General features: G+C 39.2%; 1 protein-coding gene across 1 annotated transcript in view; it reads right to left on the bottom strand.

The window, feature by feature from the left end:
- Positions 1 to 232: 232 nt before the first annotated feature.
- LOC123671673 overlaps positions 233 to 24,945 on the bottom strand; it is a 152,155-nt gene continuing 127,442 nt past the window's right edge. Inside the window, exons 2-6 of the mRNA XM_045605632.1 lie at positions 21,701 to 21,915; positions 14,681 to 14,853; positions 9,008 to 9,238; positions 3,687 to 3,834; positions 233 to 1,588 (exon numbers count right to left, since the gene is read on the bottom strand). Coding sequence (XP_045461588.1) covers positions 1,190 to 1,588; positions 3,687 to 3,834; positions 9,008 to 9,238; positions 14,681 to 14,853; positions 21,701 to 21,915 — 1,166 coding nt within the window. The 3' untranslated portion in view covers positions 233 to 1,189. The remainder of the gene's footprint in view (positions 1,589 to 3,686; positions 3,835 to 9,007; positions 9,239 to 14,680; positions 14,854 to 21,700; positions 21,916 to 24,945) is intronic.

Genomic DNA, 24,945 nt, shown 5'->3' with positions numbered 1-24,945 from the left:
CAAATTCATCTACTCTACAAGACTCTACTAATTGCAATTCTTCTTAACAAGAAATTTCGAAAAACAAATCTCAAATATAACCTATATATGCGCTTAAGTTTATCTACTGAGCATCTTTGTCAGTTTCTTCTTTCAATCGTATTTTTGTTCTAACTCTTTCTCATAACTTATATAAACAAGTAAAGGAACTATTTCACATGTAAAAGGAAATGTATCAGTGATAAAAACAGCATAGTTACTATAAAATTTATTACAGTGGCAGATACAGACTAGTGACAATGTTAATCCATAATTACGAAGCAATTTCAAATGGACAAAGAGCTAGCGTAAGACAAATTGAGAAGGCAGTAACTTCAAGGCAGTTTGAACATTCGAACGGTAGTGGCGAAAATCACAACAATCCCAAATTACAACGACTGCGTGAAAAATCACCCCTTCATTTCCAAATGGAAATCCGAACGGTTTATCTCGGTATTTCTTCTATAAATCATAGGATTTTCCATCTTTTCTGCTTCACAATTGATGGGCATCTGCGATTCTGTATAGAAGACTTACAAAGAGAGATTCATACGCGTCGTCAATGCAAAGAAATTCAGTTTTCGTCAACAAAAGAATGATATCCATCATGAGACTCTATCTTATTGACGTATAAGATGAAGGGGCACAGAAATGTGATTGGAAATATCTAAACAATATTCTCGAAATATGTACAACAAGTTTAACCTAATTTTATTGGAAGATAAGCTAACCGACTGGTCGTTAAAGAATTAAATGCTAATCGTAAATTTGAGCTCGATACAATGCACTACGTATACCGAAAAAAAATGATACCAAGTATTGCTCTATGCAAAGAGTTATCACAGACTTGAATTATTGAAGTTGGTCTCCAGGAAACTATTAAAAAATGTTAAGAATCATTGGTTTTAGTTCACGTTAATTGAGAAGTAATCTTAACTGAAAGCTATTCAGCAATTTGAAGGGGAACTGTATGGTGATCCCCATGGTTCTGTTATAGACCCGTTATTATTCTTGGATCACGCAGTCAGGAAGAAAACCCTTCTCGAATACTCCTGAAGACCAATGTTGCTGCAATTTTGTCTTATTCCTTTTTTAAAATATACAAAAGTATCATTGCTCGGTCGATACTACCCCAAAAGCAGTATCACCGATGACCTTGACTGTCCCTTTCTCAAAATCTCAAGAGGAGCAATACCGGGCATATCAATACGATCAGAGCGTTGCCAATGGTGCTAATGGCAGAGTCGGTGACTTGATCGGTGATGGTGATGTACTGTTCCTTCTCCTTCTGGATGAGCAGGGGTCTGTTCTCGGTCTGTTCTTGATTCTGAACCGTTTCGTAAAACCTCCTGTCTTGCATGTTGTGGGTTTGGAGCTTACTGATGGATCCTTTCTCGAAGATTTTGGTCTGGTTTTTGATCAGAGCCTCGAAGTTCTCGGAGTTTTCGTCGTAGTTGACCTTGATGAAGGAGGTGATGGTGATCTCGAATATCTTGTTGGGATCAGCAGGGAGGGTAGGGAGGGACCTTCTCCTGCGGCCGTAGCCGATTTGTCCATCGCTGCATTCAACCTGGGGCAGAAGAAATAGTTTAGAGTTTATCACAATAAATATAACAATATTCAGACATACTGACAGGTTTATGTCTTTAGGTGTATAATTATTGGTCTATTCATCAAGATATATTACAGAGTGCGGCGGAGCCAATTGACGAGTTTTGACAGGACATTGCTCGGAATGTGGTGGGGGCAGGTAGTTGCGGAAGGGCTTTTTGTGTTCCTTAGAGTCAATAGTTTTCAGTCAGCACTATGATTTGGACTGAAGTGCGTCGAGGCTTTGCCATTCGCTCTTTTTACGTAAATAACCGTCGTGTGATCGCGACCCAGTGGACATTTCGCTCCATTTCAGCATTCCTGTCAAGGTTTTAGTCCCCCCACTATCAAAACTTGGGCTCGTCAACTTGAGGAAACAGGAAGTACACGACGAGGGCAAGAACATTGACGTCCGAGAACGGTAAGTACATCGGAAAATGTGCAGGCTGTTCGAGTAGCAGTCGAACATTCACCAAGATGCTCTGCAGGGAGGCATGCAATAGCTTTGTGAATGTCAGACCGATCTATAAGGAGGATTCTGCATGAGAATTTATCATTCCACCTGTATAAAATCATGCTTGTTCAAGAGTTGAGTGCTACTGATTACGTGAACATAAATCGTTGTGAGGAAATGACTCAGCGCATCTCCCAAAGAGGAAGTTTTTTCAGTAGTGATGAGGCATATTTTCACCTTCTCGAACAGTGGATAAGTAAAATTTCTGGTACTAGGCTTCATGTAATCCTCGTCAACTCCATGAAGACTCAATTCGGAGTGTTAGGCCCTTATTTTTTCGGAAAAAAAAATGTCACCATCACAGCAACTTACCAGCGTTATGTGTCAATGTTTGAAACCTTCCTACAGCCTGAATTGGAGAAACTTGCTGAAGAACACGATCTGGGTGACATCTGGTTCTTGCAGGATGGCGCTACAACCGACAATGCTTGAACTTCATTAGCTGTTTTGAGGCAGATCTTCCCAGGGAGACTGGTCTCGCTTAGAGGGATGTGGGTTGGACAGCGCGCTCAGTAGATTTGAGCATCTGCGACTTCTTCCTTTGAGGCCACCTCAAAGATAAGGTCTTCAAACATAGTCCACACACCCTGCTAAAACTTAAGCAGCGAATAACCGAAGAAATCCGGACCATACTGCTCGAGATATGCCGAGAAGTGGTCGAAAACTTCCGAAACCGACTATATCACTGTGTCGCTGGTGACGGCCGCCGTCTTAGTGATGTCGTTTTCAAAACTTGAGCCAAAAAACTATATTTCCTACTGATTCGAATGAATAAAACCGTCTTTCTCTAACTTTTTCTATTCCTTTCAAATAGCCCTTTGAAACTCGTCAGTCGGCTCTGCCGCACCCTGTATTTCTTTATGGAAAGAACGCGGATGATTTAATTCATTAGCTTTTCTTTTGAATTTGCATTCTTTGGTTGGGAAATTCTGGTGATTTGCACTGTATATGTATGTGGAACTTTACTATTTTCGATGTACAGAGTGTTGCAAGTGCCATTTGCCGATAGGCTTTTGCGATAGAGAAGGTAGTCCTACCAACAGTATCCAGACAGCAGTCTCAGGATAATTTTGAGCTCAGCTGTTGGCAGCTGCTGAAGCTGCCTTGTATGAAATGGAGAAAACTCCACGATTTTTTAAATTTGTGCAAGTTGAGATGTATTTCTCAAGAGGAATTTCTCATAACCGATCTTCAATGGATGAATTACTGGCATGTAAGATGGTGTTGAACTACAAGTTGAGATCGAATCGACAAAATTGAACCACCCCTATAAGAGGGTGCTTCTTCTCCACCCAACCCTCTTGTCCGACATTTTTACAGACTTCCAAACCCACCCGACCGTGTAGAAGTTCAACGCAACACAGCGCTGCCAACGCAACAAGAACAAAACTTCCCTCCCAACTTTCAAATAACGAATTCATGGTTTTCTTCCCGATAAATCCCGAAAAACCCCACCGAACGGAGCGTGCGACCAAAACGACGTCGCCCCCGATCAAACTTTAATCGGGGTGGCCCCAAAATGGGGTTGTTTTTCTTCGGCAAGAGCGTTTAGCGGTCAACTTACCCCCTGGCACTTGTTCAGGCAAACGTTCACCGTCCCCTTAAATTGGACGTAAGTTGATTCCGGGAACTTGAAGGCACGAAACTTGGCAGTCAGGAAATCACCGTCCTCGGTCTGGAAGTTCTCGAAGAGGTAGGGGTCGACTGAACACCTGGAAAGGGTTGAAAAGTTCGATTAGGGGTGCAACAGATTTTTTCGTGATGAAAAAATTATAATAAATATATGGATTTCTCCAGACAATTGTATAGTAGGTATAAGTCAATTAAAAAAAATATCAAAATTATAAACAAATAATTACGCATACAGAGGATCAGCTTAATGATTGAATTTTAACCTCTCCATTTTCCTGAATTTTTCGTATTTTGTAGAATATGACCTCCTGGACAAGAAAGTCTATGGACCAACGCAATCCTATTGTTTCTATTACTAGTCTTCGTGAATGAAGCACTTTTGCGCTACAAATATTGCTTACCTAAAAGGTATTAATTTAAGACTGGTTTTCAATGAAATTTTTATGCGCAATATGATGTTTATGTAAACATTTCATTAATTTCATTGAAAACCAAGTGAATAAGAGAAAATAATTTATAATACTCGTAAAGAAGGCTCATTCTAACACTCCATCATTCAAAGACTACCCACTTTGTGGCTAGCTTTTGAATTTCAAACTAGTGACAGAATATCAGTTCTTTCAGCTCTTGTTCATATTCTAAAAAGTAACTGGAATATGTGGAGTTCTTCTTGCTGTTCAAAGTTGCTGAGGTTTGCTTGACAGCAACAATAATTCAACGTATTCCAATCACTTAATACAGCAGCATACAACTTTGCTTCCGCTGTTCTTCCTGAAATTTGAAGCTTTATTGTAAAAAAACTGATAACACATTTATGATTCAAAGTATTGTCCATTGCTGGCCACTACTTTCTCCCATCTTTCGGGAAACGTACGAATCCTGCGTTCAAAAAACTGGTCATTTTTTGAAGCGATCCACGAATCGATCCAATTCTTTACTTCTTCAATGCTGGTAAGACAGACCATGTGACATTGATCGAAACAAGTGATAGTCTTTGTTAACAAGCAAACAAAAGCAGTTCAACATATCTCGGCTTCATCTCATACGGCACCCAAGTTACTTGTTTCTGAATCTTTCCCATGACTTTCAAGTGTTTTGAAATGGATTGTTGCGTCACTCTCAATAATCCTGTCAATTCTTGTGGCGTTTGACATGAATCTTGATCAAGTAATGCCTTCAATTCCGCATCTTCGAAAACCTCTCATCCACGTCCATGTTGGTCTCAAAATCACAGTTCTCGAAGAGTTGAAACCACTCTCGGCACGTTCTTTCACTGATAGCGGCCTCACGATAGGTATTTGAGAGCATTTGATGAGCATCAGCCGCAGATTTTTTCATATTGAAGCAGAAAATTGAAACTTTCCGCAAATGAAATGAATTTGGCTCGTATGCTGACATGGTTAATCGAGAATAATTTCATGATGCAGATACAAATCGATTAATATTTCAATGGCGTGATTTTAACAAATACCCAAGCTTATTGTATGACATCGACGATCTATTTATCTTGATTACCACTTACCACTCTATCTATTGCAAAACGACGGAAGCAAAGTTGTAGACTTAAAGAATTAGGTTCTTCGTTTAACCATATTTAAAAATTCTACATTCCGAAAATGAGAGTTTTCGCATTTCTAGGAACACCAGAAATATAGACAGAATGGAACATTATTGAAAGACCAAAAGCTTCAGTTACTCGAAATGTCAAATTCAAAGAAACTGCTGTGTTGCGAAACAATCGTTATTCATTTATGTAATTGAGGAGTGTAAATGAAATCACTGTAACTTAATTTTGATTCTGATTGATTGCAATAAATACTGAGTCAATTCAAGTTGAGAATGACCCTCGTTCTAAGGGCTTCAGCCATGAATTGAATGTTTTTCAATATTTCGTTTCATCCTCACTAAGCGAAGATATGAAAAAAATTCTAGACTATCCATTTGAACTAGAGCCTAATCTAGATCTTATTCCACTCCATCGAATGTAGTATGAAAAACATCAATCCTTCACTCCACGAACCAAACCAGAAGCCTCAACAATCCCCTTACAGTTTGACGAATAGCCAACCACACAAGATAAGAAGCTGATCCAGAGCCTCACAGATTCACTTAAGAGATAAACACATAGCTCCCCGCAACCGCGAAATCTCCCAGAGAGTATGATGCCATCCCGGTAATATGTTCTTGGAGTGAAAGCGCGCCTCGAAATGAGATTGGACTCCATCTTTCAACCCCCCGCTCTTCTGTCTCCTCCGGCCATTCCTTCAACCCGGATTGGATTATCCGGGCAGAATCCGAGCCCGCTCCAGTCACTTTACCTCATTAAACGACTCGAACTGCCGCTAATAAAGAAAGTTAGATCGCCTGAAAGTTCCCGAAAAGTTCGGGAGACTTTGGGAGGCGAACCCAGGACCGGTTGATTCATATTATGATCAGAATTAAGGTTGTCAGTGCTGAGGCACTGATGATGCCTTTAATTAGAGGTTGTAAGAGTGAGAGATGGCCTTCACACGGCTACAAGGTTGGTAGTGAGGTTCACAGTGGTCGGCTGGGTTGTTATAATAACGGGTGTTTTTTTTTCGAGGTATATAACTTTAAGTTGGCATTACTGTTCAAGATGGCGACCGATTTAACAGCTGTCAAGTGATTTAGTCTCAGTTGGGTTTGGCAATTCATCATGAATACACTCACGCCTGAACAACGGTTGCAACTAGTGCAATTTCATTTAGAAAATAATGGTTCTGTGCGGAATACGTATCGCTCACTACGTCCATTTTATTTAGTTCAGCGATGAAGCGCACCTCTGGTTGAATGGCTACGTCAACAAACAAAACTGCCGAATTTGGAGTGAAGCCAATCCTCAAGTGTATGTCGAAACACAGTTACATCCAGAAAAACTGACTGCTTGGTGCGCTTTATGGGCTGGTGGAATCATTGGTCCGTACTTCTTCAGAAACGATGATGGCCAGAACGTTACAGTCAATGGTGATCGGTATAGAGCCATGATTACTAACTTTTTTATTCCTGAATTGAACAACCATGATGTCCAGGAGCTGTGGTTCCAACAAGACGGCGCAACATGGCACACAGCTCGTGCCACAATCGATTCATTGAAAGACACGTTTGTTGACCGCCTAATTTCACGTTTTGGACCTGTGAATTGGCCTCCAAGATCTTGTGGGGCTATGTAAAGTCATTGGTCTATGCGGATAAGCCACAAACCCTTAATCATTTGGAAGACAACATTCGCCGTGTTATTGCCGATATACGGCCACAAATGTTGGAAAAAGTCATCGAAAATTGGACGTCCAGATTGGACTATATCCGAGCCAGCCGTGCGGTCATATGCCAGAAATCATATTTATAATGTAATGCCATAAGATTATCTTGCGGATAAATAAAATTCATGTCAATCGAATAATCCATCGTTGTTTTATTAAAATTTAATGTTCTATAGCTCCAAAAAAAACACCCTTCAGTAACGAATCTATGTTTCTTCTTTTGTTACATATCACCCAAATAATTCAGCTCTACTTGGCTTTCATTATCTTGATCTACCCCTCACCACATAGTTTGAAGCTTGGTACTAGCATAGAGAAACGGTGTGGCACTGCTGGATATATTAATGCGCCAGGTCCGGAACTTATTGGGTGAGGTGATGAGCTGATGAGCTGAAGCACTTGCTGCATATCTGTTCAGTTCAATTTACATCCAATTTTGAGGAAATTATTCACAATCCGAGTCATAATCATCAATGTTACAGAGAAACCGAAACAAATGTCCATCAATTGAATTTGACACAGTTCCCTTTCAGAATTCAATACACAAACAGATCGAATTCTCCAGAGCATCCTCTAATACACCGACACACCCCGAGGGACCTCTTTTACAACCCCTACGCCTCCCCTCAATTATTCAACAAGTTACTTCCGCCCATCTACGTCAATCATTGTCCATTTTCCAAACCTATGTTCTCACGTGACTCGACACACTAACGTCACCAGGAGTTTCCACCCCAAGTTCTCGGTGACGATTCAACAAACTACGCCGTCCGTTGCTCAAGACTCACCCCCCTCTGCCACCCTCCAAAACCCTCGGTTATTTTTCACCTTCCAGATGTTATCGTTGACGACGCGTCTTATGAAGAGACGTGGTTTCCTTTGTTTTCGGTTCCCTGAGGATCCGGGAAATTGGATTTTCGAGACCCGGCCTTGGAGAAGGTCTTTTATGGGGTTGGGAAACATCCAGAGGGGTTGATTGTGGGTGAAGTGGGTTGGACCGTTGAGTGGACCGCGATATGGGTTTTTCGTCTATTTCAGGTTGGGAAGATGTGATGGGGGAACAATCGGTTTTTGCTGGCTTGATGTGGAAAATTTCAGAGAAAAACTAGGGTTTGTTGTTAGAAGATTTCGGGTTTTCGTTCGTTCATGCGTTCATTGCATTATAATGGCAAGAATATGTATTATTTTATGACATTTCTTACGTGATTCTAATCACTAGGTTATGACATCCATTCATGGAAAGATACACACTTCAACAACATTTAAAAATTGTTAAATCGTTCAATCAAAATCATGGCTTATTCGTGAATACTCGGAGGAATCAAAGAAAAATTTATGACATTATTCAGTCAATCGACTAAATAATGTCATCCATGAATCTTCTCAAATTTCTATCAACCTTCTCGAATGATCACTGATTTGGATGAATTGATTCAACATTGATTCTTGATGTTGAAACCTATATCTGAATGGTGTAATACCTATTGGAAAACATTATATGAGATGTGATTTATGGTGCAACATGATTGGTCTGCTAGTTTATCTGGATTAGGATTCTGATGATATGAACCTCCTAAAATTCAGCACGAATATTCAAATGTTCATCTTAATATAAACACTAAATTTCAACCTAGTTAGATCCGGATCTATTTTCAAGGAAATACCTTTTTGAATGTTTTTTTATCTGGGAGATCCTGTCTCATTCGACAAGTTGATGTAAAGCAAACAAAAATTTTTGTGTAGGAATGTCATCCTTATTGGCCGATGTAGGTGCTGATATTATCATCATTCCACAACTGACTTCAGTCTCTGATGTGAAGTTTCCACAAAAAAAAAGCCAAAAATTTTTTTTTTCAAATAAATGATGAATTTCACAGAATTTCCAATAGTGATAGATCAAATATTGTCGAAACGACTGAAAAGTAAGACCTCTTAACGATTATGATTGCATTCTTCTGAAAACTCAACTCACCCATTATAGATGATAGTCTCTTCCTGGGATTTCGTATCAGTGACCTGCATGTGTGTCACCAAGATGCCATAGATGGCTGCCGAGACCTTGTCGAGAAATATTTCCATCTGAAGAGGAGTGCCGGGCGACACATTGAGCTCCCCAGTGACCAATTTGCCAGCCTGTCTAACGCCTACCCCAAGGATCGGTTCGGGGGCCACTTCAGTTACAGTTTTCGTTATTTCTAAGTCTCTGGAAAAATAATAAAAGATATATATTAGTTTTTCTATCGATTGAAATTCAGAAGAGAATTTTTTTTATCATTGGTGCTATTAGTGTACCAGGTTTTCATTTTCGAGCACTCCTGATGATAATTACAGATCTACAAACTCGATCGAAATCAAAGCATTGAAAGGGAGATAAAAATTTCATGTAACAAGCGAATATTCATGTTGATAGCTTCTTCAGTGGCAGAGAAAATTTGAGTGTAGATTTAAAATGAGAATTTCAAATTTCAATTCAAAAGCTTCATCGATACCAAAGAGAATTCAAACAAAATATTGAAAGAAGAGGACTGACTTAACGATTTTAAACAAGCATCTTAAATTTATGAAGTAACAATATTATAATTACTATATTTTTTTTGGCACAACGATTTTTTCGTTATGCCATGACTTATTTAGACAAGTCAAAATATACTTATAATATTCATCGTTTTATAGAAGCACTAAATAATTTGTGTTATTTGAAATTGATTAAACAATATTCTTCATTGAAATGGTGTAAATATTTTTCGACAATTTAAGTTACCAAAGGATCGATGATTCATCTTGTGGAAAAAATGTTGATTCAGTGTATAGTCTGCGTGTTATTGCGTTTGTCTGACCACTGTTATTTAGCCACGGAAATAACAGCTCTCACAACTGTACATGATGCACCCATACCACCAAAATCATAGCGATCGGTTATTTCATAATTCAACTTTAACGGAAGTTGGCATTTCAACACACGTACGTACAAACTTCCGCTATGAATCAATTTCCAATATTGATAGATCTCATATATTGCGGTTACGTTGACCAGAAACGTTTGACTTCATTTTGTTCTTCATCGGTTATTTTTTTTCTAGATAGTGACCATTTTCGGTTCTTTGAGTGTTATGTAGGCGATTTACCGCAATATTTGTTAGCTAAGATAAATGATTCAACCAGGGAGTCGTCATGAATATGTAATCACATTATTTGAACTCCTAGCGGTTGTAGGTGTTGATTAAAGCAAGATGGGGATATAATTTTGTTGAAATGTCATTTTTTATGCTACGAACAAGATGAATATCGAAACAAAAAACAGAAAATTAAACTTTTCAAATATTTTCCCAACATTTTTGTAACAATAGAATTTTCGGTGTGTATATAATACTGGTTATAATGAACTCCAGAAACTGGAATGACTCCAATGAGTTTACTTTCTCACTTCTTTAAGTCTCTTCTCCGAAGCAATTTTGCGTTGGTTAGCGATGGCGAGTCATTCCACCATCAAGTGATCTGGAGTTTCTTCCTCCTCCCCACAGAATCTGCCTTCGTCGTTTTCTGCTAAACTTCTTATGAGGTGCTTCCTGAGTCGGTAATGCCCTGTAAGAAATCCAGCGATGAGGTATAGCATATTCTTGCTAAGATCCAGATACTTCTTAGATCTCTTAGTATCAAAGTTCCAGATAAACTTTTTGGAATGATCCAACCCAGGAAGGTTCCGACGAAGTGTTTATCTTTCGGTTTAGTCCTTCTCCGGAATCTCTTTCTTGTAGGTACATTTACCTATACCACTGAAAAGTTCTGATACCATGAAAGGGGTTTGTGCTCCTTTTCTAGAAAATATGTTGGCTTCTTCATTTCCTTGAATTTCAGAGTGACCGGGAATCTATACAAAACAAAACATGTTATTTTTGCGTATTTTGTTGAATTGAATTGTTGAATTTTCTTCATTCCTATACCATTTTATTCATATCGATGAGCTCAATGCTTCGATTGCAGCTTAACTCAAAAAATATATCGCTATATCACATTTCTTTTTACTAGGTTTCTCAAATATCTCTGCCTGAAAGTCACTTGGACAGTGACCTGACGATCTGGGCATTTGGTGCCAGCCTCGAATACTGACTCCAGTCCCTGTCATGGTTTTAAAACCATCTGTACAACATTTGATGGTATTCTTTTCTAGAGCTGATACTGTGGACTCCCTTTCTCAATCTTCTTTTCTACTCAGCATAGTGATGAAGGTTTTCTCGATGCAAGTTTTCTTTATCATCTCGTCTCTGGGAAGGCACGCTGTTGATAATTGATCAAAGTGGACCATGCTCTCTCATTCTCAATTCCCTTATTGCTGGTGTTGAAATTGCCTCATAGTTAATTTATCAATCATAAGATAAATAGGTGCGAGATCTATATTGATCTCCAATGCCATAGTGAGGCATATTCTCCTAGTTTCAGTGATACAAACCTTAGTATCCTATCGAAGGCTCTCCTGATACTGTTCTGAATTGCTTTTGCATAACAAACTATTGTCCCGTTTTTGCCTTGATACAAAATATCTGCTACAAAATGACTATGCTCTGGGTGGTATTTGAGGTCTTGAAGAAGCCAATGAACCCTCCTGTGAGCTTGGATAATAATTCCACTTGGCAACAGTGCAGCATTGAGAGCTATAGAAAAATAGATGCATCCAGATCTACCCCATAATAAAATCCATTCAAAAATCAATCATTCCCCATTTCAGATCTACCAATTCCAATTTGAGTGATAGCTTTTTCTGTCATTTCGACGCCCTTCTTGACGCCATCGTGAAATCGACGCTGTCACCCACGGGTTAAGTTTCCATTCATCAAAACGGAAAAGCTGTCATTCCGTCATATTCAATCGAATTCACCTCCAATCATTATCAGGAAACGGAATCGAGTCACTCCCCAGATCTGGTAATTTCATGCAAATCACGCAGAGGTGAAAAGAGTCCACGATTAGAGGAGGAGAAAGAACGGGCAAAAAGCAGCAGTCCACGTGCAGTCGGCATAAAGCCACGTTTACGTCGTGAAAGAAGAGGAATTTCAAGTTTTTTTCGGCAGTTTGGGAGATTAGTACTGAAATGGATTTGAAACTGGGGCGTCAAAGAAGTTTCAGAAGTTTTTATACTCGTTTTGATTTAGCCATCTGGACGTTTCGTTTTAGAATTTAGTTGACTTTTTGTTTGCGTTTCGAATACATTTCAAGTTTATTTTACGAGTATGTAGCTTCTACTAAATGTGATAAATGTTTGTTCAACATACTGTTTGAAATGACATAATCAAAGCTTTATGCTCACTCAGAAGAGGCGTAATAACATAAAACATCTAGCTAGAGTTCACAAAGTAATTCTCTCAACAGGGACACTTCTGACAACACTAAATAATATTTCCAAAAAGTCATCAAGGGTTTGCAGAAATACAGAGGCTTACAACTTTCCTTCCGCCGTTTCTTTCCGAAATTCGAGGCTTTATTGTAAAAAACCAAAGTAGTGTCCATTGCTGGTCACTACTTTCTTCATCTTCCGGGCAGCGTACGAAACTCGCGTTGATAAAACTGGCCATCTATTGAAGCGATTCAATTTTTTACTTCTACATAAAACCGGAAAAGTTGGTCAGCCACGCCGTGTGCCATTGATCGAAACAAGTGATAGTCCGAGGAAGCAACGTCAGAATAGTTCGGCGAGTGGGGTAGGACTTCCCATTTCAACTTTTTGAAGTTGACCACTTTCGCAACATGGGTTCGAGCAATGTTATGCTCAAAAATCACTTTATCATGACTTTCGTTTTATTGCGGCCTTTTGTCTCTCAAACGCATTAATTGCGTTCGATAACGATCGCTTATGATTGTTTTAGTCGGTTTCAACAACTTATAATGCACAACGCCGAGCTCGTTCCACCAAATACTGAGCATGACCTTAGAACCGTGAATATTCGGTTTGGCCGTCGACGTGAAATCCCCATGAATTTCAGCATTTAGGATTATTGTAATGAAATCCTTCATGACTTCAGTCACAATGCGATGCATTAATCCCTTCCGTATTTGCCTTGCAACAAACTGTTCACAAGCAAACAAACGCCGTTCAACATCTCTCGGCTTCAACTCGTACGGCACCCAATTTCCTTGTTTCTGAATCATTCCTATGTCTTTCAGGAGTTTTGAAATGGTTTGTTGCGTCACTCTCAATGATCCTGCCAATTCTTGTTGCGTTTGACACGAGTCTTGATCAAGTAATGCCTCCAATTCTGCATTTTCTAAAACCTTCTCTCTTCCACCGCCATGCTGGTCAAAACCATCGTTCTTGAAGCGTTGAAACCATTTTCGGCACGTTCTTTCTCTAATAGCGGCCTCACTATAGGTATTTGAGTTTTAGCTACAAATTTCTTCATATTGAAGCAGAAAATTGAAACCTCCCACAATGACGAGAATTTGGCTTGTAAGCTGACATGTTCAAGTAATCGACAATAACCTTGAATGAATAAACCTTATTTATTGAAATTTTTGAGCATTGAACGCTTGTAAAGATTCTGTGGTCATAAGTGTATTTGAGAAAATTGAGAGACAGAGCTCTAAGTACTTATAATTTTACAATAAATTTCGATGAAGTATCAGTCCACTGAATGAAATTGTATACAGGGTGGCCATTTGAAAACGAAACAGACGAGATTACAGACGAAATAAAGTTTTTCGATAGAAATGCTCGGACAAGTCGATTTCTGTTTCGAGGGGGACAACTTAAGATGTAGGTTACGGACGCATAGCGCTTCAACCCTTGCTGCTACAACCCCCACCCCCAATTTTTGAATAGGGAAGATGGGGTGAGTGATACCTCAATTTAAAGGTATTTTTATACTGATTTCAGCACAGTAATTGTTTTTTCATTTTATGCATTAGTTCTCGAAATATTCATGCGTTAGTTAGTTAGTTAGGAAGCCACAGTCATGGTTGTTTTGAAGCTCAAAATGTCGATTTTTCACAAAACACTACAAGTGCCATGAAAACACCACTTCATTTTCAAATACTTAGTTAAGAATATTTCGAGAACTAATGCATAAAATGAAAAAACAATTACTGTGCTGAAATCAGTATAAAAATACCTTTAAATTGAGATATCACTCACCCCATCTTCCCTATTCAAAAATTGGGGGTGAGGGTTGTAGCAGCAAGGGTTGAAGCGCTATGCGTCCGTAACCTACATCTTAAGTTGTCCCCCTCGAAACAGAAATCGACCTGTCCGAGCATTTCTATCGAAAAACTTTATTTCGTCTGTAATCTCGTCTGTTTCGTTTTCAAATGGCCACCCTGTATATTCAGACTGGTATACAATGTCTCCCTTTCATAACAACAGTCTTTCACCGACAACTTCACTTTACCAATCACCAACCGACAAAAAAAAACCGAATAAAAGTTTACGTCCAGACTCACGTGTCTCCAACATAAAACCCTCCCCCAAAAACAAAAAAAAAACTTCACGTTCCATTCCATTAACAGACATCGTCGAACTGTCGTCAAACGACTTGCAACACACGCGATAAAATCACCGATAGCCGAAAACTTTCACGATAGCGGCAACGACTCCCGTACGGGGCGCAATAATAAAACAATGAATCCGTGTGGAAAGCGATAAAAATCCGGGACTCACTCCGGTTCCTGGAATCCCGCTGGGAGTACACTCCTCCTTGCCACCGTGTGGTTGTTCCTCAAGGACAGGATGGAGCACTTGACGTGTATCGTTTCTCTTGTCTTCTTCGACTGGCCATCGTCCGTTTTTTCCTCCCCTTCTACTACGAGGGTTTGGTAGAAGATTTGTTTTCCCTGGAAAGAAAAACGAGGGGTTAACTTTCATGGTTCAACAGGAAAATTACTGGATTTAAAGTTCATATATTAAATTGGGTTTACGTATAAGCACCCGCCATGCCTATGGCTTTTCAGTCTAGTGAGAGCACTGATTTTAATCAAACTGTGCAATAATTTGGTTAACAACAAGGTTGTTAAACGTTCCCATGATAAAATTATACATCATCGAACACATGACATAAAAAATGTCAGAAAATATGTTTATGAAATGGTGACTAGAAACAGAGTACCTTATTTCAGAGATTTATGAACAAGTCCTAATGAGTTTTTTCACCTGACGTTATGCTTACAATTGCAGTAGGCATCTTGTTTCTCTCAATTTGAGCAGAAAGCTGCAACATAAGTTGAATTGTAGAGGACTTTGTCAGTGTTTCAACATTCTTGAAAATTGTAATCTTACCAGACCCAAAAAGGAGTTATTCATGCCAATGAATCAGGAACCCGTGTCTTGCAGGCACTAACTCTAGCTCTTTGTTTGTATACATACCCTAAAGTTTCTTAATGAAAACTTCGAAGAGACACATATATAAATGAGAACAGAAGGTTCGGTCACTGTGATGAGCTTGAAATCCAATGCTCGTTGCTGACACTGCTGAGACAAAGTGGTAGCCAGCCGATGAACTTGCCAAAAAAGTGACACACTCTCTATTTGAAATATTCCTCGGTCGTGGCAGCTAAGCAGTTTTACAAAAGAGACTTAAGAATAAAAGCTACCTCTGGAGAAATACATTTCTATACAAAGAAGCTCATTCAACTTCCATGTTTCAAATTATTTTGATATTGCTGACAGGATACCTTCTGTACTATGTGGATCTATCGAAAGGTTCAAATTGTAGAGTCTGCAAATCGGAGTTAAAAACAGCTGAAGACGCTCAAATAACCAGAGGAAAAGCCAGATTTAAATCCTTTGAAGGCTATTATGGACTTTCAAGATTTGTAATTATTAAGAGGGTATAGAACAAAAAACAAACAGTCGTTGTTCTGAAAGGCTGCGTTCTCTTGGCAAAACCCTTGGATGTGATGACAACTATCTTCTATGTATAACCACCATTTGAAATAGTCATTGATGACCGTCTCAGTGCAATGAACTTCGTATATCCCTCAGACAAAAAATACTCCATATAGTAAACCGATGAATCAAAATCAGAGTGAGGTACAGGTATTGGGTATATGGGTCTAAAACAAGGATCTCTAGATAACGGGGAGATGAGTCATCTATCTTGCAGACCGAGACACAAGCTGTCTCAAGAGTGTCTCAAAAAAAACCTCAAAGGGGCGCGTATTTCAATCACTACTGATAGCCAGACCACGCTGAGGTACTTGGAATCATAAAGCCAGGGGTCTCTACTGACATGGGAGTGCCATAATAACATGAAGCAGCTAGCCAGAGGAAATAAAGTAATTCAACTAAAGGTACTGGGGCGTTCTCGTATGGAAGTAAACGAAAAATTCAATGAGCTTGTAAGAAGGGCATCAAGGTTAACACCAGTTGGTCCAGAGCTTTTTTGTGGGCTTGGAAACAATCCATATAAGGCAGGAGTGCAACAGTGGGGGTAGAACAATAGAAAAACCCTCTGAGGTTCACTCCAGGTCTTGCTTAGGCAAAAATATTTGTAGTACTTTCAAAAACCTATACTAAAAAGATTTTGAAGCTACCTCGAGCTGAGCTGACTGGTGGGACTGCTGACAGGATACTGTCGATGCAAATACCTTGAGTACAGCATGGGTAAGTCAGCAGATGAGATCTGCAGACTCTGCAGAAAGGGGGTATGAACAGAAAAACACATAGTGTGCAAATGTCCGGGGCGGACTGGCCTAAGAACCACTCACATGGGAAAGTCAGTTCTGGATACTAACGAAGTAATAGCCAAGGCTATTGTATATTGTCGGTTTCATTAACAGTATCGACGGCCTTCCTAGGTTTTTATGAATAGGTAGAGTTATGAACAAAAGATCACTTTGGTCGGAAGGCTAACAGAGCCTCAACGACCCGGATTCAGTGGCATTTTAGCAAAAACACATTCAGTCTAATACAAACCCACCCTGTACATTATGAATCCTTTTGCACCGATAAATCAGTCACGTGATAAAAGACCAACTGAAAGAAACCAATCAAAACTATCCGAACCCGAAGTTCCGCAAACGCCCCATCCGTCACCTGCTGGTCCTTCGATCCCGGATCGGGACCGAACAAATCGTCGATTGTTCGGCGTCGAACGGAGCATCGAAAATGCACTTAATTGCCGGATTAATCTCCTTCGGGCGTACACTTGGAGACAGCGTGGAAGCAACCGAGATCGGTCCAATTCATCTCGACCCAAGTACAATCCCTGTTGTTCGATCAATTTCCCATTTCGCGTTTTCTTCCCGACTTCCGAAGAAAATTCCCTGAGGGTGCTCTTCTAAGATGAAATTAATTTGTTGTCGGATTCGGTTGATACAGTCGTCTCCGGGGGGGTGGGGGTGGAGGAGAGGGTTGTTCGGGGGTGGGTTATACAGAACGGAGGGCAGGGAGGTGGCGAAGTGGGGAGGGTCGGTTGAATAATTGGATGTTATAAATCAAGTGGCGGTTGATTGCTTGAGTGGGCGGTGGAATCGATTAGATCGGCGTGTAGATTGTTTAAGGGTTGAAAATTTGGGGAAGGCGGTGATGTCGGATAGTCAGGGGTTTTTGGTGGGTTTTCATTAATTTTTAATTAAGAATTGCGAATTGTACGTCTCTTTGATTGGGATTCCCAGAGCGTCTCTAGTATGACTAGAGAACTTCGTCACATTTTTAATGTGAACTGGATAAACATAGATTGAGCTGATGTTTTAGAGTAGGATTGGGATAGATTGGCTAGAATTCAGTGTAATGTAGGTCAACTTCAAATATTAGGTGTACAACTTTGCTTCTGTCGTTTTGGAATAGATGTTTGTAGGGTGAGTGGTAGTCGAAATAAATAAATCGTAGATGTCATACAATAAGCTAAAGTATTTGTTGACATTAAGCCATCGAAAGATCAGTCGATTTGTGTCAGCATCATGAAGTTATACTCGATTAAACATATCAGCTTACGAGCAAAATTCTGGTAATTTGTGGGAGGTTTTAATTTTCTGCTTTAATTTGAAGAAATCTGCAGCTGAGGCTCATAGATTGCTCTCAAAGATAGCGATGATGCCGCTATCAGTGAAAAAACGTGCCGAGAGTGGTTTCAACGCTGCAAGAACGGTGATTATGATGTCGAAGACCAGCATGGCGGTGGAAAAAGAAAGTTTCCGAAGATGCAGAATTGAAGGCATTATTTGATCAAAAATCGTGTCAAACACAACAAGAATTAGCAATATCATTGGAAGTGATGCAACCAGCCATTTCAAAACGCATGAAGGTCAAGGAAATGATTGAGAAAGGAAGAAATTGGGTGCCGTACGAGTTAAAACCGAGAGATGTTGAACGAAGTTTGTTTGCTTGTGAACAGCTCCTTACAAGGCAAAGACGGAAAGGATAGGGTCATTACGATAATCCCAAGCGCAGAAAATCATGGAGATATCCCGGCCATGCTTTCACGTCGACAGCCAAACCGAATACTCACTGTTCCAAAGTCATGCTCAGTATTTGGTGGGACCAGCACGGCGTAGAGTATTATGAGTTGTTAAAACCGACTGAAACAATCACCGGCGATCGTTATCGAACGAAATTTATGCGTTTGAGTCTAGCATTGAAAAACTAACGGCCGCAATACAACGAGAAACATGATAAAGTGATTTTTAAGCATAACAATGCTCGACCCCATGTTGCGAAAGTGATGGACATACTTGGAAACTTTGAAATGGAAATTCTTACCCCACCCACCGTATTATCAAGACGATGCTTCCTCGGACTATCATTTGTTTCGACCAATATCACACGGCCTAGCTGACCAGCACTTCTGGTCTTATGAAGTAGTAAAAAATTCGATCGATTCGTTGATCGCTTCAAAAGATGACCATTTTTTTTCATCGCAGGATTCGTACAGTGCCCGAAGAATGGGAGGAAGTAGTGGCCAGCGATGTACTATACTTTGAATCATAAATGTATAACCTGTTTGTCACAATAAAGCCTCGATTTCCGGAAAAAAACGGCAGAAGTGAAGTTGTTTGATACTCGTGCCGGGGTTTTCTCAATAATTTGACCCTCCCTTTAACTTTGTTACTAAAAGAGGTACAGAAAGATGTTTTCCACAAAAGTTTCACGGAACCAACTAGTATTTTTCAAAATGATTTCACAAAACGAAATATGTACATAGTGGGCAACATTATGATTACAACTTCATTTTTTCAAATGAATCACCCTGTATATTTGTCTATATTTGACTAGCGCTTTTTTCCCTGTTTTCGAATATATAAGATATTTTCGGCCTATCTCTTTTATTCTGAGTACTACAGAGTTTCAAATTTGAAGAACCTCCTGGCATGCTCAGTAATCAGTTTTCAAGTGGTAGGCTGCGATAATTTAAAATGCCCTTTCGTGAGTTATCTCGTTGGCAATTTGACTATGTCATATCGATTTCGTGAAATTTTTGTAAAAAACATTTTTTTGTATCTCTTTTAGTAACAAAGTTAAAGAGGGGGACAAATTATGGTGATAAACTCGGTACATATGAATATACCATAACAATTAAACTTTAGATAATTGCAATATAATATTCATATTATATTATATATATATTCAAATTCAATTTTGCCATCCGAACGGAATCCAAGTACATAACCAGAAAATCGTCTATACGAATCTCTACTATTAAATAAGCGAATTAAGGTTAATCACCATTTCCCTATGCCTTTTTTTCCCCGGAATAATTGACCTGGAACCTCCGCAATCAGCGTGAACGGGGCTCGACCGTTTTCCATCCTCTCGAAATTCCTACGTTGATGACGTCCAGCGCGCGAGCCCAAGCCGTCCGGACAGATCACAATGAGGCATTGATCGGTTTCTTTCATCGTGCTAATGGAGATTTCACGGAAACAACAAGAAAAGAGTCTCTCTTTATTGAATTCGGCATTCATGACCACGCTGCTGCGATGACGTTTCGTGCTTCGTTAACCGATATTAGATTCGACTTGGGTGGCTGTCACTTTTAGATCTCCGTGGCAACGGAATTGGCAGATATTACGTAGTCGAACAGCTGGATGAAAATAGTTATTTGAATTATTGGTAGGAGATGATGGATATTCAGACACGAAAGCAGGGATTATTGGAAGGTATGAAGTGAGTTTTGATAGCTGCGTGGATTGTATGATCGTTGTCATGAAAATGTTACCAATTTAACACCTCAACAATGTTCCTTCTTTCCTCTTTTCCTATTTTACAATGGCAATATTCAATGTAGATTCCATAGTTGAGATCGAGATTAATATGCTAAAAATAAGCCTTTGAGAACAGTCACCAGATAGATCTTTCAATTTTGCGGCGACAGAGCTCCTGGAGTGTTAGAACTCCAAATTAAGAAAGATTCCAACCACTTACGAGAACGACCGAAGAAGAAAACTGTTCACTACCAAAAAATCCACTAATCATAAGTTTGAAATGGAAAACAAAAAAAAAATCATCAACAGGATCGTCAATCAAAACCTTAGTATGGGCAAAATATCGAAATAGGATACTAAAAAACGAACCAATGGAAGACCCCGAAAGTTATAATGATACAAAAACAAAGACAATCGCCTTTCATCTGCTAACGAATCTTGTCAAAATAGCCTAAAATGCATGCAGAAGAGACTCGAGTTAATTGCCAAAGAAAATAAATATCCCTAATGACCAACATATATTAAGAACAGGACACTTACAAAAACCCAACTAACAGGAATGATTGAAAATATCACAAGAGAAAAAACAGCAACTTTCTATACGTTGACAAAGTCTAACCTAGAGGACTCATAAACAAAATGAGATGCAAAGAAATTCTGACAGCATACTTGAAAAAATCAAAATTAATAGAGGCAACAATCCAGGCAGAAGTACCCCAGGTATGGCTACTTGGGTCCTTACTATATTCCATATACACGAATGACAAACCGAAGAGACAAGACACTACCTTCAAATCATGCAGATTGGAAAGTGCTTTCCTCTGAAGAAACAACAGGAAGCACTTCAAAAATACCTGGGACCGTATTCTCGACAAGTGATCTTTCAAAACGTATACGTTCATTCAGAGTTCAGAGCACTGAAAGAACGTATACGTTTTGAAAGATCACTTGTCGAGAATACGGTCCCTGGACGAAATTTAAAAACGAAAACAAAAGTAAAATCAGGATAAACAGAAGTTAGGTGCCTCAGCTCGTGAAGGCAGGAAAAGATCTACTAATGTTTTCGCTTAGACGGATGAATTCTTCTCAAAGTACCTCTTACTTCTGAGCTGTCCTAGAAGATTCCTTTTCAGTCCTATAGAAAGACTCATATTCAGCTAGTGTCAACCATTATTTCCTTTTTAGAAGTTCAACTTCTTTTCATTTACTCCGATTCAACCATCATTTTATTTAATTGATTAGATGTTCAAAGACTTCCTGATGATACATTTCTGCACTAAAAAGAGCCTCATAAGGCTCTTTTTAGGCACTTTTGATCACACATAGATACATTCAAGTTCTCCCTTGCTAGGCGAAGGGTTCCTGACTATGGGTCAAAAATAGCCTCAAATTGTATATGTGACTGGTACTTTATGCATAATTTTCAGTAGTTCTGAAGCGTATCCATCAATTGATGACGTATTTCTATAATTTTCAGGATGAACTTGAAATAACTTCTAACATGTGTTATTTAATACTGACAAAACTCATAAACTCTTACAGTTTTTTCATTGACCACCCTGGTCACTGCACAACGGTATACGTCTCCAAGATCAAGCTCCAGCACAGCAAGGGTACCAGTGGCATCCGTATGTGGCCTACAGGCTGGATCAGGATAATTTTTCAACCCTTCCAGGTACACCTGCTTAGTCGTGGAGGGGACGATTGGTACCTCCACCCTCATCTTGTCAGGATAGCATTTCACTTTAGGTCCAACTGAAAATAAAATGAAAAAGATATTTCACTAGAACCTTGAGATTTATGTATCAAAGTTTTATATTTAGTATATTAAAAAAGAAAAACAAACTAACAAAAGAAAGTTATTACAAAGATAGGGAAACAATTAGAGTAATGAAAAGAGAGATGAAAAATTGTGTTGGTATAAGAACAAAGGAACACAAGGAACTTGATAAACAGAATAATCTCCGAAGCCTCTCAGGGCAGAATTCCGAGATACAATACAATGTAGCTGTGTCATATTGGGGGAAACACAACAAAGATAAAATAATGGAGTGTAATCAAACAAATTGCTGGATAATAGTCTTTGTTGGGGACTATTTGTTCCACATTGTGAAAACAATTTAATAAGTTCGTAGATCGCGTAAGGAATCATGAGCTCTGACATGGATTAAACATTCAGAGGGGGCAGACAAACAGGAAAGCTACTACAGTAATAATACATACAGATAATTTGAATATCATCAGTGCGCAAAACTAAAACGTTCGTTGAATTTGAGTCATACAAGTTCTGTTTACTGGTACAACTAATGTATTTGCATAGAAACGATGTCAAGGGTTGCTTGAATGTTTGTGACCAATCATTTCTCGATTTCGGCAAGACAATCGTTGTTTGAACAGAGAATGAAATTCGTGGATTATTGATATGAACCTGTTTACCTACAGCTTTTCACAAAGTGATTTTGATTCTATTCAATGGTGAAGGAATATTCGATTGTAGATTATAATATCGGCATGTAACAAAAGTTGGTTGGTTTTTCTTAACGTTATTATTATGAAATGTGGTATTAGTATTCGGTGTATTTGGTGGATGCTGATGGCAAGTACTGAATATGAAGATGAATCTGATAGTTTTTTACGAAGATGATAAACATCAGTTATTTTGGTGAATCTATCAGACACTAAAAACCGATAAATATCAGGTATTTACAATTGTTAAAGATGCGCAAGATAAAAGTATAAATATAATGAAAAAATATAAAGAACATCAATATTTGTGCGATTCTGAAAAATATACGGGTCACAGTTTGCGTCCGACATCAGCAAATCTACTGGTAGCAACTTCTACCAGTAGATCAGTGTGATTACGCTGTAAGGTGATAGGGATTGAAAGAGCCCGTCTATTATTGCAGGATAAATCAGAGAGCCTGGTTCTCTATGACCTATGAATATCACCATCGGACCTTTCCAGTGACGACATGATACAGTAAATCAGCTCCGAGAAAACCTTCACTATGATGATAAGTAGGAAAGAAGATTGGGGAAGGCAGTACCCAATCTCAGCTTTCAAGGAAGATCATCAAATTGTACACAGATGGTCTGTCACAACGAAGGGACTGGCGCTGAAATATTCAAGGCTGACTCCAAATGCTTACTATCGTTAGGCCAATGTCTAAGTGTCTTTCAGGCAGAGATACTTGTAATTGAAAGATGTGAGGAAATGAACCCAGTAGGAAACTAAAAAGTCTGTTTGGTCTAAGTTGCCCATAACTCAGTAATTAAAGTAGAGAGGCCAATACACTTGACCAAAAAAGTAGCACAAACTCTTTTTGAGGGCTGAAAACATTTCAGTGGTATACCCACAAGAAAGAGTTTTTGAAGAAGCAAAAAATCAACAGACAAACACTATTGGAATATTTTTAGGTTGGATCATTCCAAAATGTTTCTTTGAAGCAATGATAATTCGAAATCTAAGATGTCTCTGGATCTTAGCAAGAATATGCTACACCTCCCCAATGGATTCTTCATAGGGCTTTGACCCATCGAGAAGCATCTTATGACAATGAGTCTAGCAGAAAACGACGAGTGCAGATTCTGTGGGGAGAAGGAAGAAACTCCAGATCATCTGGTGATGGAACGCCTTATCATCGCTAGTAAACGCAAAATGCTTTGGACAAGAAACTTGTAGAAGTGAAGAAGTAGCCTCTTCGAAACCATTCCAGATACTGGAGTTCATTAGAACTTAGCTGGAGAGCGAGCTAAACACTATGAGAGAGAACAGCTCTGATGGAAGACACAATAGAACACAATTTCGTGAAACGCCGCTAAAATTCAATTTAATCTAATGTTTTCTCTCCAGAAAGTTGATAAGCAAGAATAGAAACATGAATTTATGTATGCAGCAGGCATTAAATCATTCATAAGATATTTTTCAGGATTATCAATCTCAAATTACTCCAACTAAATTATGTTGAAAGTGTTGATGACTTGTTAAGTATTTCGTTAATAGAACTCATTAAATTGATATGAAAATTATATCTGGGTTTACATCATGCCGAAAAGCTCTAAATTTCTCAGGTAATGTCCAAGGACATCACATACTCAAAAACTTCATGTATTTTATCTCAATGACTTATTCCGAGAACTTTATCGATACAACGTTGTTCACTACTTGATGAACAGGATTCGGGAAGTCTTCAGTTGGGGTAACTCCACCAAAAATTCGCTGCTCACGATAATCAATCGCCTTGTTCAAATTAATATGAGTTTCATCATCTTCAGCATTGTTTCCCACACCTCCAATAAGTCCCCTCAATTGTCCCATTAACAGCATATGAATGAACCCTCCAAACCATAGAATGCAAGCCCATCCACCACGTCCATAATTCACAAGGTGTTCAACCCCTAATGGCCAGTAACTCGCCCTGGGATCGAACAGGGCCTAACGAGGTGTAGTGACTAATTGCATTAATAGGAGGGGTGAGGAGGGGAAACACTCCCACCCGCGGTTGGGACAGGAATGCGGGCGAGTTAGTTAACGGACTTGCTTCTTTTGCTCGTCGAGGGGAAATTGTCCGAGAAATTATGCGAGAATTGATTGGAGTTGACACGGTTGGCAGGCGACGCGGAAAAATCATCGCTGAGATAAAATGTTGCAGTTAACTGGGGAAGGGGAGACGGGATAATTTCAATTTGGGATGAGATGGAGGAGATTGAGGGGAGTTGGAGGGGTTGTAGAGTCTATTAGGTTGATGAATTCGGGATGTTGGCTTCAACAGCGGGTTATTT

Source organism: Harmonia axyridis, chromosome 1, assembly GCF_914767665.1.
Source record: "Harmonia axyridis chromosome 1, icHarAxyr1.1, whole genome shotgun sequence".
Taxonomy (NCBI): domain Eukaryota; kingdom Metazoa; phylum Arthropoda; class Insecta; order Coleoptera; family Coccinellidae; genus Harmonia; species Harmonia axyridis.
The sequence above is the reverse complement of the archived record's forward strand: the minus strand, read 5'-3'. Positions and strand labels throughout refer to the sequence as shown.